The 15018-nt window shown below is 50.2% G+C and overlaps 1 protein-coding gene across 6 annotated transcripts in view; it reads left to right on the top strand.

Annotated features, from left to right (window-relative positions):
* Nucleotides 1-15018, top strand: part of GAS7 (growth arrest specific 7) — a 161906-nt gene that overhangs the window by 110500 nt on the left and 36388 nt on the right. For all 6 annotated transcript variants that reach the window (XM_073579765.1, XM_073579764.1, XM_073579769.1 and 3 more), the window contains 2 exons: nucleotides 7217-7294; nucleotides 11996-12081. In XM_073579765.1, the coding sequence (XP_073435866.1) occupies nucleotides 7217-7294; nucleotides 11996-12081 (164 nt within the window). The remainder of the gene's footprint in view (nucleotides 1-7216; nucleotides 7295-11995; nucleotides 12082-15018) is intronic.

Below are 15018 nucleotides of genomic sequence, written 5' to 3'. Positions count from 1 at the left end.
ATGGGTTACACAAGTTTGTGGTGGTGAAAAGAGAGAAAATGCAAGCTCCCTACATACTGCCATTGTCAATAGTCCTATATATACAGTGCATATAAAAAGTTTACACACCCCTGGTCAAATTCTAGGTTTGTGTCATGTTAAAAAAAAAAAAAAAATCATTTCAGAACTTTTTACACTTTTAATGTCACCTAAATTTTGTACAAATTCAATGAGAAACAAACTGAAATTTTAGGTGGGAAAAGGGAATTTACGAATAATATAATGTGATTTCATAAATATTCACGCCCTTAAACTAGACCTGGGCATAGTGCCACCTGTGGACCGGGGACAGACATAAGGCTGGAACCAATGGTGCCACTGCACTACGCAGCCAGTGCACTACGCAGCCACTCTCCACCTGGCGTCTCCATTTCATCCTGGGGATGAGCATCATGATGGAACAGAGAACCGTCAGCTCTCTTTTCCAGTCTGAGCTTCTGAGAGCGCAGCAGGCGCAATGACGCGCCAAATCACTCCTACTGTGTCTCAGTACACAGTTCATACTAAGGCAGCCTGGGAATGGAGTTAGGTGAATTGAAAAACGGGTGCTGTGGGGACACCCTAATGCGTGAAGGGACTGTCGGGGCATCATACTGTATGGGGCGGACTGTGGAGACATACTGTATGGGGCAACTGTGGGGACATACTGTATGAGGGGATTGTGGGGACATTATAGTGTATAAGGGGGACTGTGGGGACACTATACTGTATGAGGGGACTGTGAGGTCATCTTACTGTGACAAAACTGTGAGGGCATCATACTATGTGAGGAGACTGGGGACTTTATACTGTATGGGGGGACTGTGGGGACATCATACTGTATGGGGCAACTGTGGGGACATACTGTATGGGGGGTCTGTGGTGACCTCCTACTGTATGAGGAAACTGGTGACATACTGTATGAGGGGATTGTGGGGACATCATACTGTATGAGGAAACTGGTGACATACTGTATGAGGGACATCATACTGTATGATGGGACTGTAGGAACATCATACTGTATGAGGGGGACTGTGGGGACATTACACTATGTGAGGGGGACTGGAGACATCATACTGTGTGAGGAGATTGTGGGGACGTACTGTATGAGGGGGACGGGGGGACATTATACTGTAGGGATTGTAGGGACATTCTACTCTGAGGGGGACTGTGGGTACATCATACTGTATGAGGGAGACTGTGGGGAAATTATACTGTATAATGGGATTGTGAGGACATCATACTGTGTGAGGAAACTGGGGGCATCATACTGTGTGATGAGACTGGGGACATTATACTGTATGAGGGGACTGTGGGGACATTATACTGTATGAGGAGACTGTGAGGACATCATACTGTGTGAGGAGACTGGGGACATTATACTGTATGAGGGGACTATGGGGACATACTGTATGAGGGGACTATGGGGACATACTGTATGAGGGGACTATGGGGACATACTGTATGAGGGGACTATGGGGACATTATACTGTATGAGGGGCACTGTGGGGACATTATACTGTATGTATACTGTATGTATACTGTAATCCCCTCCCCCTTGACTAAAGCACCAATTCCAGCTGCCAAAAACCAGCCCCAAAGCACAATGCTTCCCCCAACATGCCTCACTGTGGGGATGGTGATCTTCTGGTGATGTACATTATCATCTCTGCACCTTTTGGAATTATAGCCACTAAGCTCCCCCTCTGTCTCATCAGACAGGACACGTTTCCTGGTTCTCGCTGACGTGATGGTGGTTTTGGCGGAAAGTCACCGGGCCTGGATGTTTGTCTTTGTAAGAAATGGCTTCCTTCTTGCCCCCTGACCTCACAGGCCGAACTTATGAAGAATAGGGGAGATTGTGGTCACGTGCAGGACTGGCCAGAAATCCCTGCAGCGACTTTAATGTTGCGTCTGCCTCCAGCACCAATTTTCTTCTTGTCATCAGTATCTGAGGGACGCCAAGTTCTGTCTGTCAATGTGGTGCCAGATTTCAGCCCCTTCTTGTTGATGTCTTCAGTGCCCTTGATAGGTCTAATGTCTTTGTCCCTTATCCTCACTGACAACCTTCCACAATAAAATCCTCTGCTGTGTTGTCAGCTGTTGATAGACCAAAAATGTCAGGAAAATCCTCAGTGAACAGCGGCATATTTTTTTACATGACAATTTGGAATTTTACCAGGGGCGTGAAGACTTTTTATACCCATGCAGCATTGCTCAGAGAGGATATGTCTACAGATTCTGATGAATTGCGATGGTTGTCCTGACTTTTCTTGCAGGCAGGGGACGCCATGGCTCTTCTCTACGTGATATATTGTCAGTGTGGTGCAACATTGTAAGGTGTCGCTGAGAACCCATTTTGATGCAAAAAGATTGGTGATCACGCTCCTCTCCTGAAACACTCTGTGCTGCTGGGAGCCCGCTCACTCCCCTGTATTTCCGCTCTTCCTCCAGTACCTGAGTCTGTGATGAGAGGGTTTGTTCTTGCACAATAATTAGGGATTTTCCTCCTTGCAGCGCGGCTATTATCCTGCGCTCCTGGGCCTGGGAGGATTTCTGTAACTTCATCATTTTGCTAATTACTGTTATGGCTGCTCAGTGACTTGTTTTACAGCTCCAGCGCTGGATCCCACAAATGTTCTCAAACAGAGCTGGAGGAATCGTGCAGGAATGTGAAGAACCACTTATAGACACTTGGGGGCAGCAAAGGGGTGAGAGAGTCCAGCTCACACGGCGGCGTGGTGGTCACAGCAGCAGCACCAAGCGTTGTCCTGGCCCTATGGTGGGTTACATTGTACCAGAGCGGCGCACTGACCAGTAATAACGAGCAAATATAGATACACTGTTATCTGAGCTGCACTGGCCACTAATGGGATCTCTGGCACTGATGCCCATAATGTGCCCATAAGGAGGAATGCCCAGCGTGCCAGTAACTGGAGGAATGTGCAGTAATTGCCTGTCAGTATGCCACATGCTGGGGCGAGTGCCCTGGAGTAAGCCCGGTGCGAGGGCGAGTGCCCTGGAGTAAGCCCGGTGCGAGGGCGAGTGCCCTGGAGTAAGCCCGGTGCGAGGGCGAGTGCCCTGGAGTAAGCCCGGTGCGGGGGCGAGTGCCCTGGAGTAAGCCCGGTGCGGGGGCGAGTGCCCTGGAGTAAGCCCGGTGCGGGGGCGAGTGCCCTGGAGTAAGCCCGGTGCGGGGGCGAGTGCCCTGGAGTAAGCCCGGTGCGGGGGCGAGTGCCCTGGAGTAAGCCCGGTGCGGGGGCGAGTGCCCTGGAGTAAGCCCGGTGCGGGGGCGAGTGCCCTGGAGTAAGCCCGGTGCGGGGGCGAGTGCCCTGGAGTAAGCCCGGTGCGGGGGCGAGTGCCCTGGAGTAAGCCCGGTGCGGGGGCGAGTGCCCTGGAGTAAGCCCGGTGCGGGGGCGAGTGCCCTGGAGTAAGCCCGGTGCGGGGGCGAGTGCCCTGGAGTAAGCCCGGTGCGGGGGCGAGTGCCCTGGAGTAAGCCCGGTGCGGGGGCGAGTGCCCTGGAGTAAGCCCGGTGCGGGGGCGAGTGCCCTGGAGTAAGCCCGGTGCGGGGGCCAGAAGTAAGAGATCCGTTAGTGACGGACATGCAGCCTCTCCATAAGTTGTTGCCGTATTTTAGCAAAACTCTGGATGGCCTGCAGTTTACATCACAAGAACTAGGTGGCGACATATAAAAACGCAGCATTAACCTCTCTTGACAGAGTGTGGATACATCAGGTTTTATCCACTGCTTGTCATAGCTCACCTCGGGATGAAGCTGGAAGAAGGGAGGACACATCTGGTCTCGGCCTCCAGATCTCTCTTCCACCCACGTTCCAAAAGTTGAAATCTCAAAGGTGCCTTATGAGGGATCCTTCCTCGAAGAGCGCCATGAATTCCATCTCTCCGGAGACGTGATGAGTAATTGTTTCCTGCTGTGTTGTGCACCTGTGCGGAGACGACGACATGCCTGATTAAACCTGGGCTCGTTAGCTGCCGCTCATTAGCTGGAGCTGATTGAAACCAATGAGTCCCCGACACCTGCACCGCACGCCGAATGTTGTAATCGCAGGAGGCAATTATATCTCCCCAGTGTTCTTCTCCTTGCTCTTGTGGTCCAGATCTCCATCACAGATTAGATGGGAGAAATGTCCTTTTTGTTCCTCGTAATGAGGACGTTTTACAGGATTTGTATTTTACTCTAAATTTTCTTTAATTTTTAGTCCATAGCCGTCGATCAGTTACCAAGAATATTGGCATGCCGGTGGGAGTCAGGGTGCTGGGTGGCACGCTGTCAGGAACCAGGGTGCTGGGGGGCACGCAGTCGGGAGGCAGAGGGTGCTCTTGGCCTTCTCTTGGCGCAGCACCTTACAGTAGCTTCAGTCTTTGGATGACATGTAGACCTTCCATAGTCTTCCTCTGGGCACTGAATGGTTGACCCCCTGACATGTTCTCCATGATTCCTCCTGTATAGTATTTATCTGGTACATCATTACAATATTTTTGTGGTGAAGTCACCATTACACGAGGCTCACGCCAAGTTCCGACCTCTTTGCTCTCCAAGTCCTCGAGCGTTTAGTATAAGACGAGCCATCATCTTCCGTTGGGCTCCGGCTCAGAAGACTCATTAATTCTCCCCCAATCCTTGAGTGTCAGCAGTTTGGAGCTCGGAGACGCCCCAATGCCATTCTTAAAGATTCTGAGAACTTATCGGGCGATGGATCAGTCAGCGAGACTGCGGCGTTATCTCTTCCCTTCTTCCCGCATCCTCGTAAACAACATTATTAATTCATGGCAGCAGATCAATCCCTCGTGCAAATTGTGGTTTTAATTTTGAGGTTGTTTTTGTTTTTGATCGTGCCGGGTCAAATATGGCGTAGAATTTAAAGGCACTTCTCATGATGGGGCCACCATAACCTGCTAACCTCATGAGGATCTAGATTCACATGGGAGAATCAGCTAGTGTATGTGGTCTTAAAATTATTCAGTTTTAGAACACCATTGATTCCTGAATTCTGTACATGAGAAGACGTTACAATGACTGACCAGGTACAGAGGGGAGAGGCCTTGCCCTCTGGTCTTACAGTCTACAGGATAATGTGGAGATGACAGTAGGTTGGGGGTTGCAGCAGCTCCTGTGGTGGTGAGATGGGAGCTTCGGTGGTGTCAGCTCTGGTGGTGGTGAGGTGGTGGCAGCTCTGGAGGTGGTGACAGCTCTGGTGGTGGTGAGGTGGTAGCCGCTCTGGTGGTGGTGAATAGGCGGCAGCTCTGTCATTGAGGGCTGTAGCTTTCTTGAGATGATTTTTCAAGTTCTGTCTGAAGGTTCTGAGTGTGATGGATAATAATTGTAGGTGTTGGGGCACAGAATTTCAGGCGACTGGATCCTCGTGATCGGATGAGGAACATATAAGTTGGGAGGACCATAGATTTTCATGTGGGCAGATATCAGGAGATATTAAGAGGAGACATATTATGGACGGCTTTATAGGTCAGTTAGCAGTTTGAATTGGATTTGTTAAGGAATTGGGAGCCAATGAAGGGATTTGCAGAGCGGAGAAGCAGAGGAGTAGTGAGGACAGAGGTGGATTAGTCGGGCAACAGGGTTAAGGACGGACTGTCTGTCTGGAGAGGTGCGAGGGTGTTAGCAGGTAGGCCAAGCAGGTAGGCCACAGAGGAGGATGTTGCAGTAATCGAGACAGGAGATGATGAGGGCATGTACAAGCATTTTAGTAATTTGAGGGTTGAAAAAAGTATGGTTGTGATGCCATTCATTGTGATAGATAAGGTCGGGGAATTAATTGAGATGGAGGAAAGATGAAGAGTTCAGATTTCTCAACTTTTTGCTTTTGGAAGCGTGATGAGAAGATGGAGAATTTGGCTGATAGACTCTGGGATTCTGAACAGCAGAGAGGTGAAATGAGGGTCAGAGGTAGATCTGAACGTCATCAGCATATTGGTGGTCCTGGCAGCCATAGGACCTTATGAGTTGTCCCAGGCCAAGGGTGTAGATGGAGAAGAGTAAGGATCCCAGGACAGAGGCTTGAGAAACACCAACAGAGAGAGTGGGAAGAGGAGGAGGTAGTATGGGAGTGAGAGACTCTAAATGTGCGTTTAGAAAGGTATGAGGAGATCCAGGAGAGGGCGAGGTCTTTGCCAAAGGAAGAGAGGATTTTAAATAGGAGGGAGATGTTGACGGTTTCCTGTCGAAGGCTGAGGACTGGTCTAGAAGGCGGTGTACAGAGAATTGTCTTAGCTTTAGCAGTAAGTTGTTTGTAATTTTGATCAGGACAGTTTTGGTGGAATGATGGGGACGGAAGTCGGATTGTAGGTAGTCAGAGTCAGATCAGATATGAGAGCAAAGTTCAGCATGGACAGTCTGTTCAGGAAGTCTGGAGGCAAACTGGGGCAGTGATATGGGGCGATAGCTGGGCTTAGATGTTGGGTTGAGATGGTTTCTTCAGGATAGGCGTAATTGTGGCATATTTGAAAGCAGAGGGGAAGTTATCAATAGGTCGACGAGATGTGTTAGGGCTGAGATAAGCCTCATCGTTAGGTTGGTGAGGAGGTGGGATGTGGTCAATTGCACAGGTGGTGAGGTGCAATTTGGAGAGGAGATGAGTGTGCTCTCCTTCAGGGATGGTGGGGAACAAGGTTATGGGGGAGAGGCATTGTTTGGTCGATCTTGTTTTTGAAATGTGCGGCAAAGGCTTCTGCAGAGATGGAGGTCGGAGGGGACGGAGGAGGGCGTTAAAGGTGTAGAATAACTGTTTCGGGTTGTGGGATACAGAAGATGAGGGTTGTGGAGTTGTCCTGTTTAGCAGAGGTGGGGTGAAGTCTTTCTTCGAGTGTGGTTTCTTCCGCACCCTGTACATTTGCCAACATTATTAGTGAGGATTAAAATCAATTCTTCATTGGAAAGGACGATGCAAAGTATCTCAATAATCAAGAGCTAGAAACTGTGGATAGTGTCTCGCCCCGCTGACCTGTGTCTCCAAGGGTTCAGTCAGTGGTGTACAGAGGGTCACAATCTGGATTACCCTGCAATACCTCATCCGGCCACTAGATGCTGCTGCGGTGCCAGATCTGCAATCTGCCCGATCATCACATGTCCGCCCCGTATCGGTCACTTTAAGACAATATACTATGTCCATCTGCTTGACGTCCGGTATCACACGCGTGTAACTCTCATGTGTTTCTTTTAAAGAGACGACGTGGGAAAGGCCGAACACGTCACCTGTCAGCATGAAAAGTCCTCTGGTGAAGAAGACGTCACTGCCCCAAGGTGAGATGGATGACTTGCTGTATCTAATCCTATCCTGTGTGATACTGACTGCTGAGCCGTGTATCTAATCCTATCCTGTGTGATACTGACTGCTGAGCCGTGTATCTAATCCTATCCTGTGTGATACTGACTGCTGAGCCGTGTATCTAATCCTGTCCTGTGTGATACTGACTGCTGAGCCGTGTATCTAATAGTCTCTTGTGTGAAACTGACTGCTGAGCCGTGTATCTAATCCTATCCTGTGTGATACTGACTGCTGAGCTGTGTATCTAATCCTGTCCTGTGTGATACTGACTGCTGAGCTGTATCTAATCCTATCCTGTGTGATACTGACTGCTGAGCCGTGTATCTAATCCTATCCTGTATGATACTGACTGCTGAGCTGTGTATCTAATCCTCTCCTGTGTGATACTGACTGCTGGGCTGTGTATCTAATCCTATCCTGTGTGATAGTGACTGCTGAGCTGTGTATCTAATCCTCTTCTGTGTGATACTGTCTGCTGAGCTGTGTATCTAATTCTCTCCTGTGTGATACTGACTGCTGAGCCGTGTGTCTAATCCTCTCCTGTGTGATACTGACTGCTGAGCCTTGTATCTAATCCTATGCTGTGTGATACTGACTGCTGAGCTGTGTATCTGATCCTATCCTGTGTGATAAAGACTGCTTAGCCGTGTATCTAATCCTATCCTGTGATACTGACTGCTGAACAGTGTATCTGAGGCCGGTTTCACACTAGCGCATTTTCAGCGCGCGCACGGCCGGGGGTAGCTCCGCCCCCGATCCGGCTCTCTGCCCGGCGTGCCCGCCCCTTCCTTGTAGCGCCGCCTCCTAGCGGACAGCGGCGCCTGCGATCGGCGCACCCTATCTTTAGCATAGGGTGCGCCGATCGTGCGCAGGCCGTGCGCTAGTTGCGCTTTGACCTGCGCTGCGCACTTTTGACGGTGCGCCGTGCGCGCCAAAATCCGAAAAGTTTGATTTTGGCGCGCACGGCGCACCGTCAAAAGTGCGCAGCGCAGGTCAAAGCGCAACTAGCGCACGGCCTGCGCACAATCGGCGCACCCTATGCTAAAGATAGGGTGCGCCGATCGCAGGCGCCGCTGTCCGCTAGGAGGCGGCGCTACAAGGAAGGGGCGGGCACGCCGGGCAGAGAGCCGGATCGGGGGCGGAGCTACCCCCGGCCGTGCGCGCGCTGAAAATGCGCTAGTGTGAAACCGGCCTAATCCTATCCTGTATTCTGCTGTATGCTGAGCCGTGTATCTAATCCTATCCTGTGTGATACTGACTGCTGAGCCGTGTATCTAATCCTCTCCTGTGTGATACTGTCTGCTGAGCCGTGTATCTAATCCTATCCTGTGTGATACTGACTGTTGAGCCTTGTATCTAATCCTATGCTGCGTGATACGGACTGCTGAACCATGTATCTAATCCTATCCTGTATTCTGCTGTCTGCTGAGCTGTGTATCTCAATCTGTGGCGATGTCCCCTCTGGGGCCCCCTCCGCGTGACTTCCCCACTGGGGCCCCCCCTGTGGCAACATCCCCTCTGTGACCCATCTGTGTGGCGATGTCGTCTCTGAGGCCCCCATCTGTGGCGGTCCCCTCTGGTGACCCCTTCTGTGACTACGACCCATTTGGTGACCCCCTCTGTGGCGACTTCCCCTCTGGGGCCCCTGCCTGTGGCGAACTCCTCTCGGGGGCCTCCTTCGGTGGCGATGTCCTCTCTGGGGGGCCTCTCGTTGGTTACGTCCTCTCTGGGGCCCCCCTCGCTGGCAACATCCCCTCTGTGGCCCCCCTCGCTGGCAATGTCCTCCCTGGGGCCCCCCTCCGGTGGCGACGTCCTCCCTGGGGCCCCCCTCCGGTGGCGACGTCCTCCCTGGGGCCCCCCTCCGGTGGCGACGTCCTCCCTGGGGCCCCCCTCCGGTGGCGACGTCCCCTCTGGGGCGACGTCCTCTCTGGGGCCACTGCCTGTGGCGACGTCCCCTCTGGGGGTCTCTGTCTGTGGAGGGTCTCTCTGTGCCCTCATATTCCTATAACATTGACACTATAATCATCGCTGTTATTTATTGGGGGGGGAAGGAGCCGCCATTTTTACTAGTCTCCCAGCAACCAAGAAAAATGGCAGAATAAGGCTAAGTGTGGGCGCCCCTGCGCGTTCCTGTCTTGTACTTTTGCGCGTCGTCGTCCTCGGCTTTCTGCATCTCGCTGCCTCGAATACTCGGAGATTCAGTTGCCACGGCAACCGAGCTGCAGGGAGACGTCTTGAGAGCTGCGGAAGAGGCCATTTATTCTTATATCGGACTGTACATAAGAAAAATCCCGACACCGAGAACCCGAACCACAGGAATGACACACGGGGGCTGCCGGGGCGAGAGGGGCCGAGCCGCAGGTTATATCACCTGGTCACGGGGTATTAGCAGCCTGATGAGCATGTGGCGGCCATATTGGAGCCATGTTGTGAGGCATTCAGTGAATGTACATCAGTAGGGGGCGGTAGTGAGACCTCTGTGACCTGATATACGGACTATCCGGTAATGGCTGCAGCGCCCGGAGGGACAGCGGATGGCGCCGTGTTTATAGCGTGTGCTGATACTGTTTTGTATGACCTCTCTGGATTCTTTCGTCTTGTTCTTTCCATCATCCTCCATACTGTGATGATGCTGATAGTGGTTATCCCCTGTAAAACTGCTCATCCTCCTGCAATGCGTGAAAGCGCGACAGTGCTGGAAGTGATGGCACACCTAAGATCAGTGGGTGAGGATATAAAAGACGGCTATCTCACAGTCGTCTTCTATATCCTCACCCAATGTTGGATTTAGAAATAAAGCCCCAGACAGACCTAATATTACAATTTTACCAGGATATTTTAAAAAAATCAGGTAAGAAAGTAACGTATACAGGAGTCCGCAGGGGATGAACGTGGAAGTGCTCACATGGCCATATAAAGAGCGTGTATATGTAGCTGTAGCACTCTGGTCGGGAGAACCGTGGCCAGTCCGAGCATTGTGGTCTGATCTCTATGGGCGTCTGACTGCGCCTTTATAGCGACGGATACAAGAAAAGCTGCACAACAGCGGACTTTAGGGACGAAATAAAGCTACGGTCAGTGTGAAGCAACTAGTCGTTACGAGGTTTAGAAGATTGTTCACAGAATTGTCGTGAATGCCAAGTAGGGTATGGAAGAAGAATACATGCAGAAGGTCTTGGACGTGGAGTCCTCATGTGTCCCAGTAAAAATGGATAGTTTACCAGTAAACGACATGTTCTATGTTCCCAGCCTAGAAGGAAGGCTCATCTTTAGAGAGTAACAGCTGAAGGACTCCCTGAGCAATTCCAAGGTGACCAGGATCCTGGATGTGAAGTGGATGGTGGCCATTGCCAAACTTGAAAAAGAATGTATTTCTTCCCAAGATATTAAAGGCACACGTGACGTAGACATCTGGTCACAGAAAAGCGAATATTAAAGGATCCATAATGTAATGACCACAGGGAAAAAGAACTGAAGAGAAAGTGGACAGCGGTCAGACGACTTCAGGAAAAAATGGCTGAGGTCAGAGCAAGTCCAAACACGACAAATGATCAGATAAAGCCGAAGCTAGATAAAGAACAAAGGGAAAACAAAGGTGAACCACCTGTACGTCTGTCATACAAGGATCAGAGTATGTGAACCCACATCTTGGGGAAAAAGAGCAAGTGAAGTTGCGAAGATCATAACTTCTGAGGGAACAGTAAATATGAAGCTTGCTGGATTAAGAACTAGAAATGTGATGATGAAGGTAATTGATGGATGACCTATTAAAAAAAAGAAATACAACGATTCTTCCCAAGGTTCTCGTCTCTTGGATACAAGAACCCCAGTATATGCATGCGAAGGAGGGCAGCAAAATGGCCGGCAATGGAGGTTATAGTGGCCAAACTGAAGGGCGATCGCCAGCTGTGAAAGTGAAACTGTTCAGAGACGAATCTAGAGGGGCACATGAATGCCGTGAGATCAGTGGGTGAGGATATAGAAGACGGACATGTTGCTATGCAAGTTACCACAGGGAAACACTGAAACTTGAAAGCAGGACACTTGTATATAGGGTGGAGTTCCCTTTAGGAGGCTGCCTTTCCTGGTCCTTTCTTTTCAGTCTTTATTCTTTTTTTATTTTATCCCCTTTTATTTCTTATCTTTGCAGATTCCAGAACAATAGATTTGATTAATATCTTATTCTTCTCCTCTGCGCTTGTGACCTCGGACTCGCTGGAATCTTCCATTTCTCGTGTTTTTGTGATAATGTCATGTGACCGGCGGCGGAATCTGGAAATATCGCGTCATCAAGTAACTTTATGTGATGTCAATTGAATCTGCGGCTCTGATGGGCGGTGATGGACGCGTCGGGGGGACGACGACATCCAAATCCAGTAACGGCCCACGTTCTTATGGTTGTCTTTAATTAAAGGGATTGTCTGTAAAAGTCACCTTAATTATTGAACAGTGGAGTTTTAGAACTTTCTCAGATACTTTGTGTATCAGTGAATATTCCTTGTCGGGTAATGCCCAGTACTGAGGGTTTGTAACAGTGTATGTCAGCTAAACTCTTGTTTCTGTAGGTTTGTTACAATGTATCGGTGCAGATAACGGGTCATTCCGGAGCCCTTCAGATCACAGAGGTTTGTCTTCACTGGATGCAATTGTAACAGATTTTTTTTTTTCTTTTATAGTAAATGGATTCCATCCCTCAGGATCCCCCTCACATCAGCACGACGCGAGTCATGTGGCCGTCCGAAAACCCAGCGGTGACCCCCAGGTAAGCGAGCATCCATCATAAGCATTCTGGAGTTCCCCATTAAGTCTTTTCTTCCATCCTTGTGGCTGTCCAAAAATCCAGCAGTGACCCTCAGGTGATCGAGTGTCCATCACAAGTGGTCTGGAGTTCCCCTTTAAGTCTTTTCTCCCGTCCTTGTGGCCGTCTGAAAACCCATCAATGACCCCCATGTGAACGAGCATCCATCACGTGTTCTGGAGTTCCCTTATAAGTCTTTTCTTCCATCCTTGTAGCCGTCTGAAAACCCATCAATGACCCCCATGTGAACGAGCATCCATCACGTGTTCTGGAGTTCCCTTATAAGTCTTTTCTCCCATCCTTGTAGCCGTCTGAAAACCCATCAATGACCTCCATGTGAACGAGCATCCATCACGTGTTCTGGAGTTCCCTTATAAGTCTTTTTTCCCGTCCTCGTGGCCGTCTGAAAACCCATCAATGACCCCCATGTGAACGAGCATCCATCACAAGAGTTCTGGAGTTCCCCTTGAAGTCTTTTCTCCCATCCTTGTGGTCGTCCAAAAACCCAGCATTGACCCCTAGGTGAGCGAGCGTCAATCACAAGTGTTCTGGATTTCCCCTTTAAGTCTTTTCTCCCGTCATTATTCTTCTGCCCACATGACTCTCTGCCGTTTCCCATCATGGACTGGGTCCAGTTGGCCCCGAAAGGAAACGTCTGTTCTATGGAGACCCCATTGTCCTCTGCAGCTGCCAATTCGTGTTCAGCGTCTGTGCTGCAGGAGGCGACGGCTCTGGGCACAGAGGGGAGCATGCTGTGGGGAGTCATGGACTTTACCGAGGTGATGTCACGCCAAATCCATGCAGCTCCGGATCGCTTTGTCTTCATAGGTGTCAGTGCACACTGTAATATTGGTATTGTATTCATGAGCTAGAAAGCCAGGGATGTGCAGTGCCGCAGGTTCCCCCACCCCACGGATGATCTGTCGCAGTGCATGGAATTATGCATCTCTGCGGGGTCTCCAGGAATAGCCCCCCATGTGTCGTGGGTGCATAGCGGAGGCCATGCACTGCCGGTCATCGGGGCATCCACCATCCCCGTCCTATCGGTTACCGCAGCGTTCCGCAGTCCCTGCTCTGCCCCCTCCTTCTGCGGCATCTCCTCTGCAGTTATTTGCCGGAGTTTTGTGGAGTGTAAAAAAATTGCAGCAATCTTGTATCATCGGCCATAATGGCTCTGTTAAATCAGCGGCGGCTTCGAAGGCAGAGCCCTTTAATGATCTGTAGGCTTAACCCCTGCTGCCCCAAAAATACAAACCTTCAATTCACTTATAAGTTTTGCTTTTCGTTTTATTATAGTTTTGTATTATTGTTATTATTTTTCCTTTTTATTTTTGTTTTTTTATTGATTTTTATTTTGGTTTTACTCTGTATTTTGTTGGGGGGAAAAAAAGCCCCCATGCTGTTGAAGATAATCTCAATCTTACATCCCAGCATAAGATACTTTCTCGAGGCCAAGGATCGATGGTAATTCTCACCCTAGAAGAGTATTTTGCTCAACATCTAGGGCCCAATGTAAAATTTTGCCAAAGATCTAGACAAAATCTTCCACCAGACAATAACTGATGTTCAGGGGATCCAAGAGGCAGACCCACAACTAGATCACAAGACTTCCGGGCCCACAGCGTGCTACCGGGGTATTCCAGGAGCTAGACTCCTGATCACTGGAGAAAATCCAGGAACTGGGCCCACAACTGATCAGCCATGGGTCAAGATCCTAGAACCTCAGTGATCACTGGTGGGTTGCTGGAGCTGGGCGCACAACTGATCACTTAGGTTCTAGGATCTGGACTCATGGCTGATCACTGGTGTGTTCCTGGAGATGGGCCACGAACTGATCACTGGGGTTCTAGGATCTGGACCCATGGCTTATCACCAGTCGGTTCCTGGAGCTGGGCTATCAACTGATCACTGAGGTTTTAGGATCCAGACCTATGGCTGATCACCAATGGGTTCCTAGAGCTGGGCCCACAACTGGTCAGCCATAAGTCCAGATTCTAGAACCTCCGTTATCACCGGTTGGTTCCTGAAGGTGGGCGCACGACTGATCCCTGAGGTTCTAGGATCCGTACTCATGACGGATCATCGATGGGTTCCTAGAGTTGGGCCCCACGAATTATCACTGAGGTTCTAGGATTTGGACTCATGGCTGATCACCGGTCAATTCCTGGAGCTGGATCCGCAACTGATCACTGTGGTGATGGGTGGGTAGGTTGGGGGTTCCTGGAGCAGAATTCACTACTGATCGCTGCCGTGGTGATGGATGTTTTCCAGAAGCTGGACCCATGGCTGATTACTGAAGGGGCTTTCAGGAGTTGGACCCACGATTGACCACATGAAGAGGAGCGTTCTAGGAGCCAGAACTGAGGCTTGATCACCAAAGGGGTTTCTTGGAGACAAACCAACAATTGACCACAGGCGAGGGGTTCTAGGAGCTGGACCCATGGCTGATAACGGGAGGGGATCTGGTAGCCAGTTTCTAGGAGTTGGACCCACAACTGATCGCCAGGGGAAATGTATTTGTGGACCAAACCTGATCACTGAGGTGACTGTTTCAAAGAGACGGACCAACGACTGACCACTGGGGAGCTCTAGGAATTGGATCATCAACTGATCACCAGGGGGATTCTAGGAGCTGGACTGGTGTCTGATTTTTTTTTTTTTTTGGGGGGGGGGAGGGGGTGTTCCAAGAGCCAGCCCACAGCTGATCACTGATGCGAGAAGGGGGTGTTTCGGGAGTTCTAGGGCCAGACGGAGGCTTTACCTTGCTTGGGAAGGACCAACTCATTGAAGAAGACCATTATGATTGGGAGACTTGGTCATCCTCTTTTACGATGATCAACAAAATGGAGACTGCAGCCCATTACAGGAGTCATGAAGACATTACTGGGAAACTGTAAGAGC

Source organism: Dendrobates tinctorius, unplaced genomic scaffold (assembly GCF_039654945.1).
Source record: "Dendrobates tinctorius isolate UK_male_01 unplaced genomic scaffold, ASM3965494v1 ptg000063l, whole genome shotgun sequence".
Taxonomy (NCBI): Eukaryota; Metazoa; Chordata; class Amphibia; order Anura; family Dendrobatidae; genus Dendrobates; species Dendrobates tinctorius.
This window is presented reverse-complemented; position numbering and strand designations above follow the sequence as displayed.